Source organism: Urocitellus parryii, chromosome 5 (assembly GCF_045843805.1).
Source record: "Urocitellus parryii isolate mUroPar1 chromosome 5, mUroPar1.hap1, whole genome shotgun sequence".
Classification (NCBI taxonomy): domain Eukaryota; kingdom Metazoa; phylum Chordata; class Mammalia; order Rodentia; family Sciuridae; genus Urocitellus; species Urocitellus parryii.
The window spans coordinates 177,510,051-177,535,062 of record NC_135535.1 but is presented as its reverse complement, the minus strand read 5'-3'; the positions used below and the strand labels follow the sequence as shown (position 1 = coordinate 177,535,062).

General features: G+C 37.8%; 1 protein-coding gene across 1 annotated transcript; it reads right to left on the bottom strand.

The window, feature by feature from the left end:
- Positions 1-430: 430 nt before the first annotated feature.
- Cep55 (centrosomal protein 55) lies at positions 431-18,701 on the bottom strand. The gene is made up of 8 exons (XM_026397396.2): positions 18,519-18,701; positions 15,775-16,050; positions 12,830-12,898; positions 6,308-6,458; positions 4,642-4,946; positions 3,332-3,403; positions 2,236-2,361; positions 431-631 (listed from the first exon to the last, which is right to left on the bottom strand). The coding sequence occupies exons 1-8, from the start codon at positions 18,699-18,701 to the stop codon at positions 431-433; spliced, it is 1,383 nt and encodes a 460-aa protein (XP_026253181.1).
- Positions 18,702-25,012: the final 6,311 nt, after the last annotated feature.

Below are 25,012 nucleotides of genomic sequence, written 5' to 3'. Positions count from 1 at the left end.
AATAAAAAAGTCAACATACTAAGATCCCTGGTTAATTATCTTTGATTTTTTAAAAATCACAAAATATAAAATATTTGCTTGCCAGTGCAACAGGTTTAACCCACAAGCAATAACCTGAATATCTTTTCTTTATCAAATACTTTAACAGTGCAAAATGTTAGTAGTCTCAGTACACACTGCTCACCACATTCTGTCTTTGTAGCCCGATGATGAATCCTCCCAGGAGGTGTCTCTGCCAAGAAAGATGTACAACCGCCAAAAAAAAAAAAAAAAAAAAAAAAATACAATGACGTGCTTGCATACCAGAGTGTCAAAGGTAGAGAGGCAGTTTTTTATATGCAAGCAAGAGGTGGAATGTATAATCCAAAATGTCATCAAGGCAATAAGATACAGTATTAAATCTTTCAACACAAAAACAAAAAATAGTTTGCTACTTTGAACAGTACTCGACATGGACTAGCAGATCTCGATGCTCAGTGGCTGGATACTGTACACTGCACTTGGGACATTCCACCAGGCTTTCGTTCAGTGCAGCACAGGGACTTTTTGGTGAGGCAACCTTTACTCTGTTTTCAGTCTCTCCTTGGAAAGCGACTAATGGCTCTGTGAGGGCAAACTCATGGAGATGTTTCTGAAAAATAAATTTTAAATGAACACCATCAGTATATAAGGCACACTGTTCAGCAATTTTAACTGTTTCATAAATTCCCTAGCTGCCTCAGCCCAGACTTTCTTCTGAACCTCTGCTCATCAATATTTTGGTGGTAATATATAAGGTGGTTATAAATGACTAAGATAATGACTATAATTACTCAAATTGCCAGGAAGAGTACTGGGGTTGGGGGTTCATATAAATGGGAGGCCCGTGTGTGTGGCTGACTACATTTGCTAGTTGGGTAAATCGGGAAATGTCAGCAACAAAGAACTGTATAAAATTAAGAGCAGCAAAGAATTTTAGTGTATCAAAGAGGCTATACACAGAAATGAATAAAATATTATATAATACCTTTGAAACTTTCCTATTTCCTATTTTTTTTTCCGGAAGAACTTGGAATAGTTCAAGTTTAAGGAGTATTTTTATAGCACACTATGAAAACCGTGGATAGTAAGAACATGAATAAAAGTACAGGAAAATTACAAACTCACATATCCTCTGGTTTCCTATACTTTAAAAACAGGCATTAACAGAATTGATTCTAACCTTTAATTTTAAATATTATATAAGTGCCTGAAATCAATGACACACTAAAAAATAAAGTCAGATATATATTTTACTTTATTAATATAGAAGCTACAAATTACTTGTTTTTAAAAATCTATTGTTTTTCTCTTTTGAAAATGGAGGGGTTACATTTGTAACATTTCACCTTCTCCAAATATTTTGCAGTATTAGGATAAACTGTGACATGTGTATTAAAGGGACCTACACACCCAGAGGTGCAGACACACTCTCCCATCAGGTTTGATCTAAAAGCTTATTAGTAAGATGAAAATAATTAAAAAACTATTTCCTCATAGTAACAACATTATTCAAAAGGTTTATGTTTTTAAGTACTATGTTTTCAAGGTAACCTCCCAAAATATGCCTAACCTATAACATACCTAAAAAGCATATTAACAATAACAATCCATTATCCCTAAAATCAGTATCTCTCTCTCTCTCTCTCTCTCTCTCTCTCTCTCTCTCTCTCTCTCTCTCAAAACATAATTTCAGTTCAGGATTCTACAGCAACCCCACCTTCCACCCTCTCCCCTAAATTGGGTGCTATTTAGTGCCTCTAGAATCATAGCATCTGGAGTGGGTGAAGAACAACAGTAATGTAATTATTATTTTGTGGCACTGGTATTGAGTACAGTGCACTACACAACTGAACTATGTCCCCAGCCTTTTTTATTTTTTTTGAGACAGGGTCTCACTAAGTTGCTGAGGGTGGTCTTAAGCTTCAATCCTCCTGCCTCAGCCTCTACAATAGTGGGAATTATAGGTGTGTACCACCACATGGGGCCTGTAATATAATTATTACCAAGAGTTGCATAATGTCTCTCTTTCTGAGCTCGGAATTGATGTTCTATGGGTAGTTGTTTCAAACAAGGCAGGGACTTGCCTGTTTATTTGAGTTAAAGTTAGCTTTTCCTTAAGCTGTATCCTATTGGATTGGGAAATAATTTCACATACAAATAGAAAGACAGCAGAAGAGAAAGAGAGAAATGTTGTGTTAGCCATTCCAAACTCACCAAGGATTCCAACTGTGTTATCTGATTTCTTGCTTTTCGGAGTTCCTTAAGAATTATATGCAATTGATGCTGCATATTTTGACGATCAAGTTTTTCATTTTCAAAGTCTACAGTACATGCCTGCATCTGGCCAGGAAAGACAATTACAACTGAAAGACATTGTCTAGATGCTTGCATTTTTTGTTTTGTGGTACTGGAGATCAAATCCAGGATTGTGTGAATACTAGGCAAGAGCTCTACAATTGAGCTATATCCCCAGTCTTAAATGCTTACATTCTGTATTAGTACAAGGAGAAAACATTTTGTACCACCATAATAAGAAACTCATCAGTGCACAGTGAGATGTTACTAAATGTGGCTGAGGACTAGGTTTATCCAAGAAGCAATGCCAAGGCTTGAGATACAGGTAATAAAGAGCAGCTATGGAAATTGCTGGTTGAAATTATCCCATCCTAATCCTCTCTGTGGGGCGCTGGGGGAAGAGTGGGGAAAAGGAAAGAAATGGCTATTCCCTGTTTTGGAATATACTAAGAATCTCTGCTCTACATTTCAAGAACAAATAGTATATTTTTGAATTCTGCTTGAAGTTATAAGGTGGCCCGTGTGTGTGTGTGTGTGTGTGTGTGTGTGTGTGTGTGTGTGTGATACTGGGGATTGAACCCAGGGGTATTCTTCCACTGAACCCTACCCCCAGCCTCTTTTATTTTTTATTTTGAGGCAGAATCTCAATAAGTTGCTGAGGCTGGCCTCAAGCTTGCAATTATTCTTTCTTAGCCTCAAGAGTAGCTGGGGTTACAGATGTGTGCCACTGTTGCTGGCAGAAGGTGGTCTAATTAAGAGACTTTTGGGCTACGTAGAAACTATGGTCACCGGGAAAGAGCAAAATTTACCAAGGCCAACATCAACTGGTTAAATAAATTGCCATCTCAAAGAATCTGGTTTGACTACCCATAGGAATATATGGGTACAAAAGTTCAAATCCTTTTAGAACACTTTTCACAACTTTCAAACAGTTCTCTATAAAACAGTGGAAATGTGAGGGAAAATTCCATTTCCTAACAATTGAACTAAATTTAGAAGCAACCCCAGTGAGTACCTGTTGTTCCAACAAAGCTACCCTCGTTTGTTCCTCTTGCTGCTTTAACAGAGACGTGTAAAGAAACTGGACCTGTTAGATGCAAAGAGAACCAACATTGTCTCATCTAATCTTTCATCACTTGACCAGGGAAGCATGAGAAGCTCACATCACAAGTCACATCTCTAAGCAGGACACCAGCTAGGTGGGTGACTCATTCCAGCTGGTGGTTTGATGGCTCTCTACTGAGAGTACTTCCCTGGCTCCTGAGTTCCCTGAGTCAACCGACTGGCCCCTGCAAACAACACCCAACTCTGCAGTGGCCACACCCCTTTCCTGGAGGTTCTGACATCCGCCATCATTTCAGAGTAGGAAAACAGTGGGTAGTGCCTGGCCTCCGAGGCTGCAGAGCTGGAGCCACATTTAATCCTATCTGAGGAATCTTTCCCAAGTGTCACTTGTGGCTCACCCCATAGACAGAAGTGAGAGCAGTAAAGACGGGAAAATGTTTGACTATTAATTTTCCCTCCCCCGAGTCTTAACCTCTGGAGGATTTTTTATAATTAGCTATTATGATAGTAGTGTTAACACTGACTTTTATTTAGTTTACAGAGCACTTTTACGTTCCCTCCATTGCCCCTCACAAGAGCCCTATAAAGCAGTTAGAGGTTATTATTCATTTGACCTATGAGCCAGAGAAAGAGAAGGTAGGTGATCTGCTTAAGACCATATGTCCAGATATGGACTCCAAATGTTCTATTACTCTATGCTTCCAAGCAAAATTTAAATTAATGACTTTCTGTCAAAGTAGTATTCAATTCTAATAATTCTAACTTACTAACTCCAACATCACCAAGACATCCTGGCTCAAAACTGTGAGTATAATGAGACTATGGCAGGCATTATGTGGATTTACTTGAGCACAATCTATCAAGAAGCCAGGATCAACCTTATTCCTTTCCCTACTTTACATCTTCTTTTGGCTTCTCACACATATCTACTTCCTTCTCACTCAGAGGGAGTTTCCACAAAGTTACCTTGCTGGTCTTTCTTATCATCAGGTCTTTTTCCAAATACCATTTCCTCTAACAGGCCTTACTCACCCCAATTTCTCTGTCATATCACCTAGTTTTATTTTCTTTAGTGTACTTACTTACTTGGGTCATTCTTTATGGTCTGTTTCCATGCCAGAATGTAAACTCCCATGAGGGGGCAGGATGTTATTTCAGTCTTTGCTAACTGGCTAGTGGTTAAAATACTCCCGACACTTGGTAAGTGCTCATGAAAACTTTGAATTATGAGTAATGAAGAAACTTTCTGGTCAAGTTTACCTGAGATAAGAGCTCTTCAGATCTCTTCCTCTCTTCCTCAAGCTTTTCCCTGGCAATATCATTCTCCTCTTTGAGTCTTTGTATTTTCTCTGTTTTATGCCTGTCATCTTCCAGATCTGCCTTTCTTTGTGAACACAACAGCTGATTTAAATCTTGAACTTCTTTTTGAGTTTCTTCATATTTTCTTCGAAATTCACTAAGTTCAAAACTCAACTGAGTTATGGTTTGTCGTTCAACCTCAAGATCTTTTTTGGCATTTGCCAAGAGGTGGCTGTAGTATTTTTGCTTCTCTTCTTGGAGGTAACCTATGACGAACAACATCATGCAAAACTAATTTCATAAAACCCATAATATTCCTGAGAACTTAAAATTCAATCATGTTTCTATAAATGAGATCATACCATTTCTTCAGCTCACAAAATGAAGAGTCAGGAAAGGGAGCTATGGATGATATTTGATGAATTAAGAAATAGTAGTTCAGATACTTTATTTGAAGTCACAAAGAAGTCACAAACAAGCACTAGAAACAGTAATATTCTGTAGGGAGATGAAGTCCCTGATGTCTAAAGATAAGCCAAAAATAGGGACAAAAGCTCATAATTTAGCATATGGAATTAATTACCAAAATTAAAGACAGAAGTATGAAGATGGGATGGAAAAGGCAGGGTAGGACACTTCTGTACTGTCACTAGATTATTTTAATAAATGCTTATATTACTTTGAAAAAAAAAACAGAAGGCAGGAAGACAAAGGGAGAGAAAGGGGGAGTAGAGAGAGAACAGACTCTATTACCAAATGAAAAAATTAGACTTGGCCCAGAACGAAAATCCTACTTCCATGTACATATATAAAGGTGCCACGGTAGTAACCTTGTCCTATTAGGGCTCAACACCTTGAATTACCTCTAGAGATGTTCCCTTGATATTTTCCTTTTAGCATTAGGTTCATTTTAAATATTCAGATGTGAGACTTCAAGATGAGGCTCTGGCTTCCCTTGCTCTAGGCATCTCTTTACATAATTCAAGGCTGTGTTTCCCTCAGGGCTGTCAGGCTTTTAAGCAGTGCTTCTTTGCATGGGGCTTCTCTTTGTCCTGGCCTGTCAGCTAGAACTACAGGACCCATTTCTTCATTGGTAAAATGAAACTAATGGCCCTTCCTGCCCCACCTTTTAGAGCTGTTGTCACACTCAACTGGGATCAGTGTCAAGTGAACTGCAAAGCACTTGGCAAAAAGATAGTACCATGAGTAAGAAATTTCATCTGAAGTCTGTAGTGAGGTTCAAACGACTGGAGAATAATCTACAAAACTTATTCTTTCTCCAGGGGTTGACATGAGTTGGTGCTGAAGGGAAGCAATGTAAACAGAGAGCTGGTGACCAGGGCAACTCTGAGGGAAATCAAGCTGGAGGACTGTGAAGGGGGCCAAGGCATGCACAGGCAGAGGAGACATCATGACTCCAGAGGTGCCAGTCATGACCCTCCAACCCTATCTTGTGCCCTCTTGTCTGAAAACACAAGGCCTGGAACAGACCTGCAGAATGGGATTTCTTACCTCAAACTCAGAAGACTCTTATTTTACTTTCTAACACCTATCTATAAAAACCTAAATTTGATGAATCACTCCTTTTGGAAAATGTCAGGCCTGTCCCCAAAGAACATTTTTGTACCTTCTGATTCAGTCTTTTTTATCTGCTGTGGGAGTGAAGAAGCAGCTGTTTCCGTTTTGTTTTCCAGCTCAAAGATCTTTGCTAAAAGTCCTTTAACGTAGGCCTCTCGTTGCTGATCATACACAAGCCACTGTTGATTTTTCTCCAGAGCCTAATAGTGAAGATGAAAGAAAATCAATGGTATAATAAAAATCTTCAAATGGACAAGGGGGTCCACCTGATGTAATGTTAGTCTTTTCTAATACTTAAAAATTCGTATGGCCCATAGAATAATTATGGTCAACCATTATGGCACACACCTTGAGAATCCACAACAGTATGGCAAAGTCATAATTTACATGGGATTGAGTCCTGTTAATTGCTACTTCCTATATACAGCTCACTTTATGTCTGTGGACACGTCATGCTCTGTAAACTACTATGCCTTTGCAGCAGACAAAGAAAAGCTGCTCAGATCCCACTTCAAGAAAAAGCTTTGCCTGGCTGCAGGTAGAGGGGTTAGCTGGCCACCTCTTGCTATTAACTCCTTCAAGTCTCTCTGTGCTTTGGGGCTGAGCTTAGCCAACAGCAAAACAAGGACCCGGTGATTTCTGCCAAACATGGGACATTGCTCGGGAGCAATTTCTGGTCTGAAGTTCCTATGGAGCTGATAAAGACCTTGTCAGGTTTTTACCAGATTGGATGGTCCCCTATGTATTCTGGGCTCCTTCCTTTTCCTGTCACATATATTGCCCCACAATAAATTACCTGAATTTCTAACTCCCCCCTTCAGTGTCTACTTCCTGGAGAATCAAACTTCAATTGCTCCCTTCTCTTTATTACCAATTTCACCCTTTATATCTGTTAGAACTCAAGTAAAACCCCCAAACTGGGATTGTTCGCCTTTCATACAGGGGCTTCATACTTGCAGGAGATTGAATAGTGTCCCCCCAACCTCATGTCCATCTGAAACTGTAGAATGTGACCTTATTTGGAAACAGGGTTTTTGAAGATACAATTGGTTAAGATGAGGCCATACTGGAGAAGAGTGAGCCTTAAATACAATGACTAGTGTCCTCATAAGAAGAGAAGACGGATGTCCAGCATCTAAGAGGGCCATGTGAAGGCAGAGGCAGAGGCTGGCTTGCTGCCACAAGCTCAAGGTGCCTGCAGGCACCAGAAACTGCCAGAGGAAGGGTCTCTTTCAAAGCCTTCAGAGAGAGTGTGGCCTTGCTGACACCTTGATTTCACACTTCTGGCCTCCAGCCTGAGAGATAATACACTTTTGTTATTTAAGACACCAATGCTGAGGCCATTTGTTATGGCAGCCCTAGGAAACTAATACAGTGCTTACTGATGCAGATTTTAGTAAATGTCTACTTACTTTTAAAAATGGTTTTTACTTTATCAACCATCTTCAGCTTTTTCTCTGTTGTTTCTCTCAAACAGATAATAAGATCATGCTTCTCTAAAAGAATTCTCAATCTTCAAGTTCAACATATACTCAAAAGTAACGAATACTAATAAAACAAGCAGAGTCTGTTTAACTGAGTGGGGAAATGGGAAGCAATTCACTTGACAATTACTGCTAATATTAGTTTTTCATTTCCATCATATCGTCCCCTCAAGAAACTGGAGATGCTCTCACAGCCTAGTGGATCACTTAGCTCAAGATTCAAAACTTATAAATCACAACTATGCTTGTCTGCAACAAGATATTGGGAAATACCTAAGAAGCTACATTAACTTTAGTGGCTGAAACAGAGTGGAATGGATATGTAGTTTTATGAAGCACCACACAAGCCCCAACTGTGAGAGCGAGCAAAGGAGGCAAGAGAGTCTATGAAAGAATCTAGCAGTTCCTCACACACTCTAGAACAATAAATTTGGAGCAGCTCAAAAAAACTGCCCTCAGCAAGTTCTCTCTTCTTACAAGCCACCAGTATTTTTACTGCCAATCCAACCTACTGGGCATGTAACTAGTGACCTTAATTGTGTCCCAATGATACATCTCATCTTAACTAGATCATGAGTCCCATGGAAGGTGGGGTCCAGGCTTGTTTCGGTGTTTGTTTTGTTTTATATTTCCATGCAAGCCTTCACTGCTTCCCCAGCAAGGGGATGTTTGTGAACAATGATGATAACATTAATTGGTACACAGTGGCTACAAGGACCGGCAAGCAGGAATGCACCCTTGAGTCTCCAACTGAAGTTTGAGCGTTCACAGGAGACAGGAGAGGCCAAGAATGAATCTAGCAGTTCCTCACACACACTAGAACAATAAATTTAGAGTGGGTCAAAAAGAATCAAACACTTTCAGAAGTCTATTAAATCGTCACTGATTAATATACCAAAAATGCAATAAAACCCTTTTTAATGAAATTAAGATAATTGTTTCTAAAAGCTTACAAGTGTTTAATATGTACTTCTTGTGTCATAATTTGTCTCAGATCTGTTGTACTGCATTATTATCAGGGGACATGGCAAACAGGATGTACAACTCATATGCTTCAGGGCTGCCAGAAAGAGATGACACAAATACAAGGGTCTTGACAAAGAGTTGCATGGTGTAACTTTAATCAAATAAAACATACATACTGGAATGCATCTTCAAAAGGGCTCAATTCTTTTTGAACCACCCTGAATTTGTATTAGGTATACCAAGGAGGAGGAGCTCCCCCAGCCCACAAGCTTCCATCTCACTCTGAAGGGATAAGGAGGGACAACTGGTTAGTACTATTCTTTTTAAATTTTTTTTTAATTTGTTCTTTTTAGTGGTTAGTACTATTCTTTAACCTCTACATATATAACCAGACTTTTCCCCAAAGAACACTGGCTTTGTACAGCAGGAATTGGAACCTATTCATGTATATGCATTGGGATGGGCTATAAATCCAGGGTTCATGGTAGTTCACATCTTGGAGACCTATGACAGAATTCACAGACCTCATTATTAAACATGGATGTCAGATTACTAACTATTGGAAGAACTACACAAATAGCCCTCTTGATCTTAAAATGACCTATCATGCATGGATAAAATTCTTTTTTAATCTCAATTTGAAAATAGAATAATCATGTTTCCTTTGAAAGTAGCCACTCATCCCAGGTCCCTAGTTCCAGGATGAATCGTGCTAAGGAACGTGAAGGTTTTAGTTGTGGATCAGGAACTCTGCTTTCTGGTAAGAACTTCTAACTCTTAAAGACACATGCAGTTGAGATTCATACCCACAAAGATCTGCATACATAGAAACTCTCAAGTCTAGAGGGTTCTCTACTGCTTTGTTAGGCTTCTTCTACAAGTCCAGGTATGTGGACTTAAAGGACTTGCAGTGTTTGCTTTTTGTAGGATTAGGAGAAGGGTTAAGTAAACAGAAGGGGAGGTTGTATAGTAGAGGATAGGAAAGGCAGCAGAATACAACAGACATGAGTATGGCAATATGTAAATCAATGGAAGTGTAACTGATGTGATTCTGCAATCTGTATACGGGGTAAAAATGGGAGTTCATAACCCACTTGAATCAAAGTGTGAAATATGATATATCAAGAACTATGTAATGTTTTGAACAACCAACAATTAAAAAAAAAAAAAGTAAACAGAAGCCATCTCCAGAATCAAAGACTTAGTCCAGGCCACCACCCTGTGATACTCTGCTCTCTGTACTCATAAGGCAACTTTAACAGTGGTTCTTTTTGCTTGGCTTAAGAGGTCACTATCAGGGTGGAGATATTGTATACCCATTCTGTATTATAACCTCAATGATGCAAAGTTCCATGAATGGATGTTTTCATTGTAGTAAACTTATTTAATGAGTCTGTCTCTTTAGTGAAACTTAGTGATAGATGTACAATCATCCAGTGTACTTTCTTTCAACTTTTCCGTGTGAAAGATTTCATAATAAAATGTTGGAGAAAAATAATCAGCCTCAAAGAAATATGAATACTAACATCTAGACTTCATAATAAACAGTATAGTTGAGAAGATGGCCAAGATTCATGGCTTATCTCAAAGTAGGCTGCAGTGATCACTTTCTTATTTAGATACACTGCAATTCCTAGTGAAGTTCCTGTTCATATTCTATGCATCTTTCAAAGAAAAGACTCACAAGGACCTTGGGTTCATGCTCAAATTTAGTTGCTACGAGAGGTAGCATTGTATATTGTGTATATCTAAATAGCTATAATTTACAGTATGTGCAACACTAAAGAAACCTAATTTTACATCAAACTTTACAAATTTACGCCTTTAAGAAGGAAATAATTTAAATCAACATCAGATGATTATGAAATATTTTTCTTTTAAAAGAACTGGTGGATACTTTACTGAAAAATAAAAGACAAAAATGCGCATTGATATAAGATTTAAGAGACTATATCCTAAAAGGCCACATGATGGCGATGTTACTTCAATAAAGTAAATGTTTCTTTATTCCACACTCTGTGCATCTGTTCTTTCTTCTAACAGTGTCAATAAATGGATATCTATCAATAAATAAATATTGATGTTATTAGTTTTTGATCTCTAATATCAACATTGTATTAGTTATCCCTGTGTCATCTACACATTTGTGCGATATGTACTTAACATTTTCATCCAATCAATAAAAACATACAATATGGGCAAAAGTGAAGTCCTGTGAAATACTGCTAATGTTCTCCCTCCTCTTTTAACAGGGATCCACTAAATATTCTGTGGGCAAAAATTCCAAAGTAGGTTAAATATGTTACCCTCTACTGGAGGAATTAAAAAAAAATGTGGGTCAATTGATAAAACTGGATTAAGGATGGTAGATTAGACAGAAGCACTATGTCCATGATAAATGTACTGAGGTTGCAGTTCAAGCTGTCATGTAAGAGAGTATCCTCCTTCTTAGGAAAGATACATTGAAATATGTCAGCTTAAAGGATGATGGATATGTGAATCCTCTCAAATATTTTTAAAAAAATACTATGTGTCTGTGTGGGGGTGGAAGTAAAAGAGAAAACAAGAGTACAAAATGGGGCAAAATGATAGTAATGGTTGAATTTTGATAAAGAGGATATGGGCATTATATGTACCATTCTCATGCTTGGAACTTCTCTGTTCATTTGAATTTTTTCAGATTTAAAAAAGTTAGTTATTGTTTATTTCCCTAACTTCTGTTTAAAAATCAGATTGTTAAAATTAAGAGGAAGAAATACTTAATAAACCTTTCTTTTAGCTATTTGTTCTATCTAGCTTGGACATTTGACAATGTTTACAGCATTAACTCCAGGTAATGCATTATTTCAAAATGTTGGTCAGATCTAAATGGTAGCTGAGGAATGATACAGCTAGACCTTAAAAAAGGTATACTATTTTTAAGGGTTGTAAGTAAAACAGATTGTAAGCTTCAGTAATACAGGATTGGGAGAGGGGGCAGAAAAAGGCAATAGGAACTATCTGAGAGCTATAATCTTAGACAAGGTGGCATTAAAAAAACCCTGTCCCAGCCTCCCCCTAGAAAGTGATATTACAGAAACTTCATGAAGTTATCTGGGGGAAGAGCATCCCTGTCAGAAGGAACAGAAAGAAAAAAGGTGATGCTTTCAAGGAGAAGCTGAAAAACCAGCATGGTAGAATTAATGGGAAACAGAAGGTATATAAAGTAAATCATCCACAAATATGCACATCTAGCAGGACTAATACGCATAGAATGTGATAAAGTTCAGTGTGATATATAACACAAGAAAGCCTATTTTGACAGTTTAAAAATTATATTGCTTCTTTATTTTAGTTACCTCTAGGTAAATCACTTTGAGAAAGGTACAGTAGCGCCCTGTCAGACACTCAGGAGATCTAAATTCTTTTAAAGATCAAATAGACTTCAAGGGACACTTATCAGATGAAATAAAGCAGGAATCTTAAGAGCATGCTTATCAGGGTAGACATGCCAGTAACATTTCTGCAATCAAAATATCTACCTACCTTTAATATATCTATTATTAAAACTTGAAGAAACACTGATAGCAGTCATATGTCCTCAGTTTATTCAACTCCTCAAAAAACTACCTATCCATTTAAGATGTAAGTTTGAAATAACACAGCTTTACCAATATACTTAAAAAAAAACTCATATCAAATTCTAGAGAAAAGAGTACTGAGTGTACACAGAATGTTTTTCCTTTTCAAACCATAAAAAGCAAATCCTGGTTCCAAAAGAAAGATTTCAAAAAAAAAGAGAGTATACCTTGCATGGATAAACAAAGAGAATAAACCATAAATTAAATTACATTATAATAATAAAATAGTTGGGCAAATTAGATTTAGGTGGAGAAGGGATGTTGTTGAAATATGTATTAGCAGCAGGTAATTTCTAGGGCTTTCTAAACTAAACAGAGCACTTAAAGGAAACGATTCTCTTGAATGCTTGGGAAGAGACTTAGGCAACGACCACAAACCACTCAGTTCTCCTGTTTTACAACTAGATTTTTTTCAATACTCATGCTTCAATTTCTATGAAATTTAAGAAAAGATGAATAAGTCCTCTTTACCTAGTAATTAACAAAAAGAAATAAACTTACATCTTTTAGCTGTACTTCCATCTCATGAATATTACTCATTGATGAGTTGAAGCAGTTTGCAGCCACAGTCTGTAAATAACCCAGTTATTAGTTAAAGGTATACTTTTAACAACAGAAGTTTCCTTATTATATTTATATTTAGTTCCATAAAAATATAGTATACTTCTCTGGGGAATCTCAAAATCTAGATCTGGTACGTGATGGTAAAACATCAACCTAGTGATAGTTACCAGAGGACTACTGTCAGAATTAAGATCTCCTGGAAGCTTCCCAAGCAAGCTGTAAAGCCTGAGATTTCAAATCTCATTTGACTTCCAAGATGCTCTGGACCCCAGGATCACCACAACAGCCTTTTATGCATAAGAATAAACTAGTGGTTTTTACCAAAAACTGTCAAAACAAAACAACTGGGCTATTTCAATGAAACCTGGAAAATATAAATTGTCAAACAAAAACTTAAAAAGTATTTTTATTTTTCAAGAATTATATTTTGTAGGCTGGGCACAGTAGTACATGCCTATAATCCTAGCATTATTGACATGGGAGTCCGAGGCAGGAGGATTGCAAGTTTAAGGTCAGCCTTAGCAACTTAGTAAAACCCCATGTCAAAATATAAAAAGGATTGGGGATGTAGCTCAGTGGTAAAGCACCACTGGGTTAAATTCCCAGTACATAAAATAATAATAATAATAATAACAACATTAATAAAAATAATATTACGGGCTGGGGATGTGGCTCAAGCGGTAGCGCGCTCGCCTGGCGTGCGTGCGGCCAGGGTTCGATCCTCAGCACCACATATAAACAAAGATGTTGTGTCCACGAATAAAATAAAAAATAAATAAATAAATATTTTAAAAAAAAATAATATTACTATTTATAATAATCACAATAATTAGTACTAATATTTTAGATTATTACAGGTTGAGTTATCTATTATCCAAAAATGTTAGGACCAGAGGGGTTTTGCATTTCATATTTTTTCAGCATTTGGAATATTTGCATATACATCATAAGATATCTTGGGGATGGGTCTCAACTCTACACACTAAATTCATTTATGTTTCACACACACTTTACACACACAGCCTGGGGGTAATTTTGTACAAAATATTGAGTGTGCCCACATTCTGACTACCACCTTAGTCACAAGGGTTCAAGTGTGAGAATTTACACCTGTAATGTCTTGCTGGTGCTCAAAATGTTTCAGATTTTGGAAGCATTTTGGATTTTGGGATTAGGATGCTCAACTTGAAATAATATTAATTAGTATTAGTTCATACAAATTATATAAAACTCAAAAACCTAATTTCTCTCCTCTTTTTTTCTTCATTTTCTCATACAGGAAAAAAAAAAAAAGATGGGAATGCACCCAGACTAGCCTACAAACTAAAAAAAAAAAAAAAAAAACAACTATATTTTGGAGTGTTTGGATTTTCTTTGGCTTTTTTTTTTTTTAAATATCATATATAAGGAAGCCCCAAATATTTTTTTTTCCCCTAAAGATGTTCTATTTGCTCACATTAATATATAGCCCTTTCTTGTTCAATTTAGCCTTCCAGGTAGGAACTATGACAGAGAGGTTTCACTAAATACTTTTCTTTTTTTCCTTGAACAAACTGTAGACTAGTTTCCCAGTCATCCCTGGAGTTAGTGGAACCATGTGATCTAATCCTGTGTAATGTAGTGTAGGCAGAAGTGAAATACGCCAGTCCCAAACCTGGCCCCAAACTCTCCCAGGCAATTCTCTCTATATCACAGCTGCACACAGAGCATCTAGTGGAAGACTCCCTCCCAAAGGACAGTAGAGCCACTAGAAGCTACTGGATTTCTGAATGATTCTGTGGAGCAAAGCCTCCTACATTCCAACCTGCCCTGGATGGTGACAGGAGGAAAAACAAAAATCAACATTTCCTGTGGAAGACACTAAGATTTGAAGACTATTTGTCACAGCACCTGAACATACTGATGAGCAGAAATCAACACCAGATAACCCACAAAATTATTTAAGAATACATCTTTAAAAGTTAAGAGTTCTACTAATGTTCACATCTCATATTAAAAATACAGAAACTAGCTGGGTGCGGTGGCACACACCTGTCATCCCAGCTACTTAGGAGGCCAGCCCTGGGAACTTAGCGAGATCCTGTCTCAAAATAAAAAGGGTTGGGGAATGGAGCTCAGTGGTAGGGGGTTTCTGGGTTCAATCTTCAGTACCCCCAACCCCATCACCAAAAACAGGGAGAGGAAGATGGGTAAGGGACTAATTCTAAACTTCTAGAAGAGATTTTAGAAGCATTTCAAGTCTGACTATAATGTTTCATGAGTTTCAAGTCTGTGGAGTTCTCTAGAAAACTTCAGCTCTTTGCACTCTTATGGAGAAACACTCAATTACCTATATATGAAAATATGCAAAAATGTATAGGTCAGATTACTAAGTCCACTCCAAAGGTGAGATAAAGTGCAAAGACATGACCATTAATAGCATTGAGACATTATATATTCGAAAGCTACAATTATCTTCTATAGGTGGTATTAATAGCTTTATTAATATTAATCAAATTTTCAAATTTCCAAAAGAATCAAAAGTTTGATCAATAAGTAATCCTTTACAGAACACTCAGTATTGCCAGGTACTACGGTAGGCACTTTACACTGTCACATTTAATCAGTATTCTTATCTGGTTTTACTAATATGGACACTGAGGCTTAAGAAAGAGGTCTGGAGAACCCTGTCATTGTCTCTAAGGTAGAAGTTAAGGAATTTATTCAGTCACACAGCTAGCAAGTAGCAAAAAATCTTCTGGGCCCAAGTAAGTGACCTGTATGTTTACTATGCTATCTCATCATCTAGCAATCATACTTTAATAAACTCACTTTTCCTAAGAATTACAAATTGTATTCTTATCATTTAGAAAAAACCTTAAGTTTAAAGAAATTATTAGCACCTGTGATACACGAAGTGTGCTGGCTTTGCTTTCAAGTTCAGCAAGTCTTGCAGTTGTAGCAGACAATTGTTTTTTCAAAACATCTGTTTCTTCAGTTAAGGACTTCAACAACTGTTCCCTCCTTTCACCTTCCTTTGTTTTCTCTTCCAGCTGTTCAAGCAATGCATTTGTACTATATCTGGCCTTCAGCTGGTCTCTGAGTCGATGTATTTCTTTGTCCTTCTCCGTGAGGTGATAAGCATTTTTCTCCCTCTCAGCTTCAAGAACTCGAATTTTCTAGATATAAACTAAGAAGACTCTTAGAACAAAGCCAGGTCAAACATTCAGTGAAACAATGTAATTCAACAAGCATTTATGAAATGTTTATTATATGTCAAGTTGGTTTTATGATACCAGGATCAAAAAGGAAGATAAAACCAAGTTCTATGCTCAGCTCCCAGAGAGATAAGCCAATACATCAATTTGTGCTCTAGGTAACATACATATACAATGAATGGGCACAGACACAGAGAAAAGAAAAACCAAGGGTGGGGAGAGAAAGCTAAAGGAAAACTGGCACTCATATGAGTATTTTAGAATCTTCCCTCCAAAATATCAGCTTTTATAAACCTAAATGCCAAAAGTGAGTCCCCTAAGATATACATGTTTTTTAGTGAACTTGAACCAGAAGAGTTGAAAAGTTATGGACTACAACTTAAAGATGAATTAATTAGCCTACTTATGACAGGTGAATGATCTGATATTAAATCTAGAAAGTGATCTTTAAAGAAGTGTTCAACATTTTCCAAGATCTGAAAGTAAGTACACTATTATACTGCTGCTGGCATAAGGGGGAAATGCCAATAGAAAGATGATAGAAACAATTGTTCAAATGACTAAGCAAAGAGTCAAATTAAAATTTGCATTTAAGGAGAAAAAAGCAATTATTCAAATAAAAAACAGGGAAATTAAAGTTTAGGTAGAAAATTAAGAGGGGATTTTAGTTGGCCACAAGCTTAAATCAAATCAGTAGTATGACATAGATACAGAGCCAGACAATTTCTGGTTTTAGCAGAGTAAGGTATTCAGTAAGTACATATAATAGTACCATTTCAATTTGTTTGCCAAAAAACATTTGGGGACTGCTCTCAATTTTGGGTGCATAATTCAGAAGGGATACAGACAAACCACAAAGTGTTGAGGATGGTAAGCCAGAGAACGTGTTTTCTGCAGAAAAGCAAAAGGAAGCAAGATTTCCTCAAATGTCTGATAAAATGTATATTTGGATAAAGGATAGACTTGTTCTGTTTAGTTCTAATGTGCACAATTACAACATATGGGAATAAGTAACAGAACTTGAATTTCAACGGCTTATAAGGGAACAAAGCATTTAGTGCTTGTCAAAGGAGCAATGAACCAGAAAGACATCTCTCAGGAAAGCTATAATATTCCTTTACCAGAATGCAAAATAACATTTGTTTATAAAATGGTGATAGTTCATTTCTCAGTGCTTAAGTAATTTATGTTGTATAAAAGTCAATAATAATTCAGTTCTATGATGTGCCTATAAATGAAATTTAAAAGAATCAAATGATACTCTTTAATCATTTGTTTACTAAATTTGAACAATAAGAGCACTTTTGTAAAATAGATGAAAACCAAACTTATGATTTTTAGATCCTCCCAGATCTAATAAGTTCCCTGTGCCATAACAAATTAAAAATTAGAGAATCTGAAATATAGTTAAATAGCATGCAAAATGCCAATGCGTGGAATAATTTTATCTCAAAGCACCTAAAAGCAAAGGTTACGTGGAAAGCAGCCAATATGCACGATAAAATAGGTTTTTAAACATTTACAGATAAATTTGAATACTATTTAACATTCTGAAATGAATAGAGGATTTAATATCCTAAATGGATAAATTTGATTTTTTTACATTTAATGAACTAATAGAAAAAACAGATAGTATGATTATTGCATAAATTATAGTAAAAAGAGATATAAGAATGGTACAGTATCCTTAAAGTATACATGAATGAATAATAAATCCAGTATTCCAAAAAGCATGAAAATACAACACTTATAGACAATTAAAAAACAGGGACCTGAAATGTTGCTCAGTGGTAAAACATTTGCCTAGCATGCTTAAGTTCCTCAAGGAGGGTTTGGGGAGTGAAAACATTTATATTAGAATATCTTAAATACATTGTGCCATAGTTTGAATGTGTCCCTCCAAAATTCACTTAATCTTCAATGTAATATGTTGGGAGGTAGAGCCTAATAAGAGGTGAAGGAGATAAACCAAATAAATCTTTTTCCTTTTTAACTTACTCAGTCTGTGACATTCTATTATAGCAGCAACAACAACCAAAACAGACTAAGACACAGCAAAACAAAAATTTTCAAGAATATTCATGTCATTAAGCTAAATAACCAAAAAGCTATAGGAGGAATTATGAATTAGGTTATAACTTTATTTTATGTAACTGAAAAAGAGACTACAGTATTGTGTTGAAGGTGCAGAACTATTGTCTTTATTTCTGAAACAAACTTAGTATGTGATAATCTCAAAACACATAAGCACTGAAGTATGTCTAATAGTTAGCAAAGTCGAACTAGGAATTTAAGATTCCAAATCCAAGGGTCAACTTTCTAAAACTAAAGAACTGAGTGGAACAAGAGTAATGGTGGCATCAGAAAATCATAATACATCATTTTCTAAGAAAGCTTATTACAACCTAAAGGGCTAAAAGATCATGTACCTCCAAAAGTCTGTGTTTGTCTTTATCAGTCAGTTTGCCTTTTCCACTTGCGATTTCATCCACTGATGTTTTTAAAGCTGCAATTTCTCCCTTAAATTTCTCTAATGCAGTTTCTGATTTCGAGTTACCAGGCTTTGCTCCCCATTTACTCTTCATCAACTCTTTGGGACTTTTGGAAGACATCTCTGAAATGGTCTATTAAAGACAAAATTCAATTGTATTTTATAAGTCTAAGAATTTAAATCTCAGGTTTTAAATTAAGTAGAATAACCTACTTTGGTCTAAACTGAAATAATATATCCAAACCAGTGGAGTATGAAAGAAAAGATGGAAGAAGATATCTGGAATGTTAGGATTTTTTTTTTTTAATCTCAGCAGACACATGCAGAGTAGTAACCTTCTAAAAATATCAATTTGCATACTTATGTTTTATGCAGTATTCTGCAAATGTGGTAGAGTATAAGTTTTGTTTGAAAAACAATGGAGGGGTCCCCACAATTATTATAATGAAGCCTGAAAGAAGTAGGCCACAATCAAGGACATATCATATCCAAGTATAAAAAGCGGTAGTAGGGCTGTGCTTGCCTCGAATGTTTGGGGCTCTGGGTCCGATCCTCAGCAGCACATAAATAAAATAAAGGTGCTGTGTCCATCTACAACTAAAAAAATTTTTTTTAAAAAGCTGGTGGTAAATTATCTATTTCTGAATTTATTGGCATTGTAATACCTTTACTTAACATAATGGTATATCCTCTATTTTAGAAGATATGATTAATTCAGCTCTATCTTAATAGCCATTTGAGAAATCACAGAGGGAAGAATCAAGGAGAATCTAAGAGGAAACATTTATAGGAAAAGAGGCACAATATTCAGGGATTTAGGCAAAGAAAGGAATTAAAACAAAGGGTCAAATTAAGTCTGATAACCCTTCTAGATGACATTTTAGAAGGCCAAATATATAACACAAACTAAGCAGGCAAATATATTGTGTAACATACTATACATATAAATAGTACCTAAAAATAGCTTTAGGCTTGGGGGTATAACTCAGTGGTAGAATGTTTGCCTCAAAAATGCAAGGCTCTGGGCTTGATCCCTAGCATTAGGAGAAAGTAATTCTTCATTAAGGAGATTTTAAAATGCCATGTGTCTCATGGTAAAATAATGGCAATGTGATTAAGGAATCTAGAAGAGTATAAGATCTTTAATTCATAGAAAAATTACTATAGAATATTCTATTTATTGAGTACCCTAATGATACTAGGTACAAATAGACAAAAGAAAAAAAGACATGTTTCCTGTTCTTGTGGAGCTTTTGATGCAGTAAAATAAGCAAACAATAACAGGAAACAAACAGATTAGCAGATTCTTTTTTTTTTTTTTTTTTTTGGTACCAGGTATTGAACCAGGAACACCTAACCACTGAGTCACATCCTCAGCCCTTTTTATGCTTTATTTTGAGACAGGGTCTTGTTATGTTGCTTAAGGCCTCGCCAAGTTGTTGAGGCTGGCTTTGAACTTGGGATTCTCCTGCCTCAGTCTCCCAAACTGCTGGGATTACAGGCATGGCTAGATTCTCAAATTGTAATAAATACTATACAGGAAATGAACAGAGTAAAATGCAGTAAAAAAAAAGGGGGGGGTCTACTTAGAAAGGATGGTGGGGAAGTGACTTATAAAGTTGTTCTGGGTGAAATCAGAAAGCCTAAAAATACCATAACTGCGTTGTCAATTTAATTGAACAAACCACATATCTAATGGTTGGTCCCAGACTTTTGCCCATTATAAGGTTTAAGACTAAGGGAGGTAGTAAATCTGGTGAGTCAAATGCAAGGTTATGGTGTCTCAGGAACCTGCTGTCATGTTAGTTCCTTCTTATGTGCTTCTGTTGATATCACCCTTTGAACTTGATACACTGGGTTAACAGGACAAGTCATTAGGACAGAAAAAAATATGATCAGCAGAACTTGAAATAACTGGAGATATTTGCTTCCTAACCTTTAAACACGGCCTGCAGTGAATGACTATAGTTTCCAGCCTCTGGCCTAGACCCCACTAGCATCTCCCCAACCATCTACTCCTACCAACCACCTTTCCCTGAATTTTCTATTCTCAACAGGGTCCCCGGTTCAGACCTTGCCTGGCAGTGGCAGCTTCTTCAGGAACCCCTCCCTCTGTTAACTCTAATAAGGGATGCCTCCCACAAAGCAATCTGGCACCCAGTAGTATCCTTCCCCGGCCTTTTTTTTTTTTTCAGACTTCAATAATTACTTCAGGGGCTGCATTTTGAATTATTATTATTATTATTACTATTATTATTTGGTTATCTATATAGCCTGACAGCAGGTTCTCAGAAATGATTTGCTGAATGGCTGAAATGATCTATATCAATCTAGACAGAAAGATGACCACAGAATTTCAATCCAGTAAACTGCACAAGGCATGTATTACAGTACATGTATTGCACAATTTAAAAAGTCTGTCACAAAAGATCTCACGTGGGCAGAGAGACACGAAAAGAAAAGCTTCAAAAAAGACACTAGTTTTCTCATCTCTAAAATGAAGGCGTTTGTAGAAGGGACACGAAAGGGTTTGCTGATCAGTAAAAGCTGTATACCAACAAAAAGACCTTGGCCAAGTCACTTGGCCTCTCTGTAAGGACGTGATAATACGCACCGCAAAGTCCAAAGGAGATATCGATAATACGATGGTCGAGAGGCGCCCACCCCGGTGCCAGGCACTAAGCCAGCAACAAGAAAAGGGGTACAGATCGGAGCCGGCAGAGATTGCGTCCGGGGGCCGCGATATGCCCACCAACCCCGCCTCCCTCACGGTCTAGCCCGGCCAGGAGGCTGCGGCAACACGCCGCTACAGCCACCCTCCGCGGCCGCCGCCCGGGGTTCAGCTAACACCTGAGGGGACGTGCAGCGATCGCGTCTGCCCCGCCACACCCTGCGGCGCGAACGCTGCTTCCGGGAGTTTGAATCCCGCGGCTGAGGGGCGGGGCACGTCACTGCCGGCGGGTCGCGGCTCCCGGATTGGCTGAGGCTCCCCGATCGGCGAGGGGCGGGACCTGAAGTCTGAGGCCGGCAGAAGCGGGCCCAGGCCGAGGTGACGCGGCATGGGCGGAGCCGAGGCCGAGCCAGGGGGCGGGGCCAAAGGCGGAAACTCCTCCTCCCGGGTACGCCACCCAATCATTCTGCCTTTCAGTTCTCTGCGGACTCAGGCATTACTATTCTTAATGGGATAAATCTAGTAAAGTTGGACTGGTTCAGTGCGCTTGAGCTTTATTCACTCCCAGGACCCGCTCTGGGAGAACTGGATTGCACAAGGTAGCATAGCCTCCCTGTCTATCGCGTGGGCTGACCCCTTATTCTGCTAAAAATCCGAGAAGAGCAATGGAGAGTTTAACAATAAAGAGCTGATAGGTAACGCCCAGCTTGAACGCTTAGATTATGAACCCCGGAACGTCAGAGCATTAGCTCCAGATTGCTGCCCGATGCCGCTCTATTGGTCAAGTCTGCATCTTGGTTAGCCGCCTTGAGAACTTTGTTGCTAAAAGAAGAAAAGAAATGGGCTGGGGTTGTGGCTCAGTGGCAGAATGCTTGCCCCTCCCATGTGAGGCACTGGGTTCGATTCTCAGTATCAAAGTAATGATATCGTGTCTCTCTCTCTCTCTCTCTCTCTCTCTCTCTCTCTATATATATATATATATATATATATATATATATATAAGAAAATGAGGCACAGGAAAAAGACCAAGCATAAACTCACCAGAAAATTAAGACTGTAAATACACAGTAAGTAGTAAAGCATCCTAGGAAGACTGTGTTGTTACAGGGGTTAAACTCTAGGACTATCTGAGTTTAGTTTCTGACTGCTTCTTACTAATTATGTGAACTTGCTATTTTATTGAACCTCTCAGAACTTTTGTTTCCTAATCTGTAAAATGACACAAATAATATCTACTTCATAGAGTGGCTATATGAATTAAATGAGGTAATCCAGGAAAAGTGCTTAGCATTTAGTAAATGCTCAGTTGCTGTTAGCCATTATCATACAAAAGACAACAGACTCATGTTACTGAATAGAATGGATGAAAAACCAAGTAGTGAATTTTAAAGGATAAAAAATACAAGAAGATGTTGGTACCTGCTTCCAAGGAATTAAACATCTGGTGGGAAAGACAACACTCTTGGATTTGCTTTATATCTATTGCATTCAAGTATCAGATGGAATTGAAATGGGAGAAAGCCTGAAAAAGTTAAATCAGGTTGTGAACGTTTTTCATTGCCCAGAGTGGCAAAATTTGTTTCCAGAGAAATTTACTAAGAGAAAGAATCTTCCTGCTCACCTTAGATCTAAATAGGGAGCAAAGAATGGAGAAAGGGGAGTGGAAGGGAATGTGGAGAGGGGTGGTACCAGCAGCCTGACAGCTAGGCCAGGTGACATGCCCACTGGGCCAGACACTCCAATTCCACACCTGCTCTCCAGAAACCTTCTTTTTTGGCTCCCTCTGTGAGTAGGGACCCTGAAAAAGAGGAGCAAACAGGAGACTCATTGGCCTGGGAAGCTTTGTAAAATTTTGTAATTACCCTATTTAGACCATATTTCCTCTTTCAGAGGCATGCTGCCAGTCATGAACTTGTGTGAAGTTGGTGGTTTCCATGAGGTCTCACAAGGCCATTGCACTTTGATGTTGACATTCACTCAGGGATATTCTAGGACAAGGATTCAAACTCATCTTTATTCATGAGAGAAATGGAACAGTCAAGAAAACTAGGTCTTTATCTCAGCAGGTGAGCTCATTATCTTCCCAGCAGGAAAGTATTCTTGAGAAACCCAAACAGTATCAAAGAGCTGCTGCATGGGCATAGAATTATTAAATGGAAATAGAGAGGTTGTTGTGATTGAGAGTGCCTGTCACCTTTGAAGGGTTACATCTTCCAGAGGGATGCTAATAAATGCACAGGGCCTCATCAGCTAATAGACCTGCATGTCCAATAGAACTTTCTTCAGTGATGGAGAGCTTCTTCCTGTTCTATCCAATATGGTAGCACTATTCATATATAGTGTGTCCACTGTGATTAAAGGACTGAGTTTTAAATGCACTTAATTTTGTTTTAAAAACTGGCAGTTGATTCAGTTGCTAGAAAACTTTTAAGTATGTTTAACAACTTGGATACCTGCTGAGAGCCATTGCCAAGTAGGAATGACGCATAGAAATTTCCTTGCCAGCGTACCCCATGTTGCTTAGAGGAAGGACTCGTTGAAATGGACTTGCCTTGGACATTTGCTGTGACATTGCATGTATGTTTGAGAAAGGTGACCCTGCTCAAGGACCAGGGTGGATCCGGGTTTAGGGAGGATCCTACTGGATTAGGGCGGATCCAGGTTTAGGGTGTATCCTGCTAGGAATAGGGAGTATCCTGCTCCTTGGGTTTAGGGCGGTTCCAGGTTTAAGGTATACCCTGCCGGGAATAGGGCGTATCCTGGTGTATCCTGGTGGAGTACGTGAATTTTGCGGCAGAACTTGGATTTCCCCAGAACGTGTTTGTAGAGGGCCGGTGTGAGTTCCGGAATAAAGAGTTGCTGTTTGAATCTACAAGGTGTGAGTGGCTCGTGATTTTGTGCCCAGCCAGACTGCGGCAGATACCTACATTTTTTTTTCTAATTTTCAATTTTATAAAATCTAAATATAGATCAAGTATTTCTAATGAAACTTTTTGTGTCCAAATTGAGCAGATTTCAAAGATTTAGAATAAAAAGGAGTATGAAGTATTGCATTAGTACTTGCTTATATTATTACATGTTAAAAACATAACATCCTGGATATATTAGATAAAATATATTGCTGTAACCAAAATACATGATAATAATAACTTAAAGAGGAAAAGTTATTTTGGCTCACAGTTTTAGAGGTTCAGTTCATGGCTGGTCAACTCCATTGTTCTAGTGAGGCAGAACATCATGGTGGAAGGACATGGGAAGAGAAGCTACCAGCTCCTTGCAGCCAGGAAGTAGAGGAAGGGAGGGAGGGAGGGAGGGAGAGAGAGAGAGAGAGAGAGAGAGAGAGAGAGAATGAGAATCCCTAAGGGCATACCCTTAGAGACCTACTACCTCTAGCCCTACCCCACATCTCCAGTTACCATTAGTTAGCCCATTTTAATCTATCAAATGGTTTAATCCACTGATTATGTTACAGCTCTCATAATCTAATGATTTCAGCTCTGAACATTTCTGCATTATCTCACACATGAGCTTTTGGGGGACTTGTCATGTCCAAACCACAATACTCCCCTATTGTGTTTTACTTTTTTAATTGACTGCAAGAACATTCAAAATGATAAATGTGATTTCTGTTGCATTTCTATAGCACAGCTCTTGAATGCACACAACAAAATTTCTTTAGATTCAGAACTTTTTTTTTTTCTAGGTTTATTTTAGAACACATGGGTTGAACGTGTAGTTCAGTGATAGGTAAATGGGTCCAA

Excerpts from the sequence above, each read along its gene's own strand:
- Cep55 (XM_026397396.2), bottom strand. The coding sequence starts at position 18,701 with ATGTCTTCCAAAAGTCCCAAAGAGTTGATGAAGAGTAAATGGGGAGCA. Across the intron at positions 6,459-12,829 it reads TGGAAGTACAGCTAAAAGAT|GCTCTGGAGAAAAATCAACA; the intron begins GTAAGTTTATTT and ends CTTCACTATTAG. Across the intron at positions 632-2,235 it reads TAACACAGTTGGAATCCTTG|AAACATCTCCATGAGTTTGC; the intron begins GTGAGTTTGGAA and ends TTTATTTTTCAG.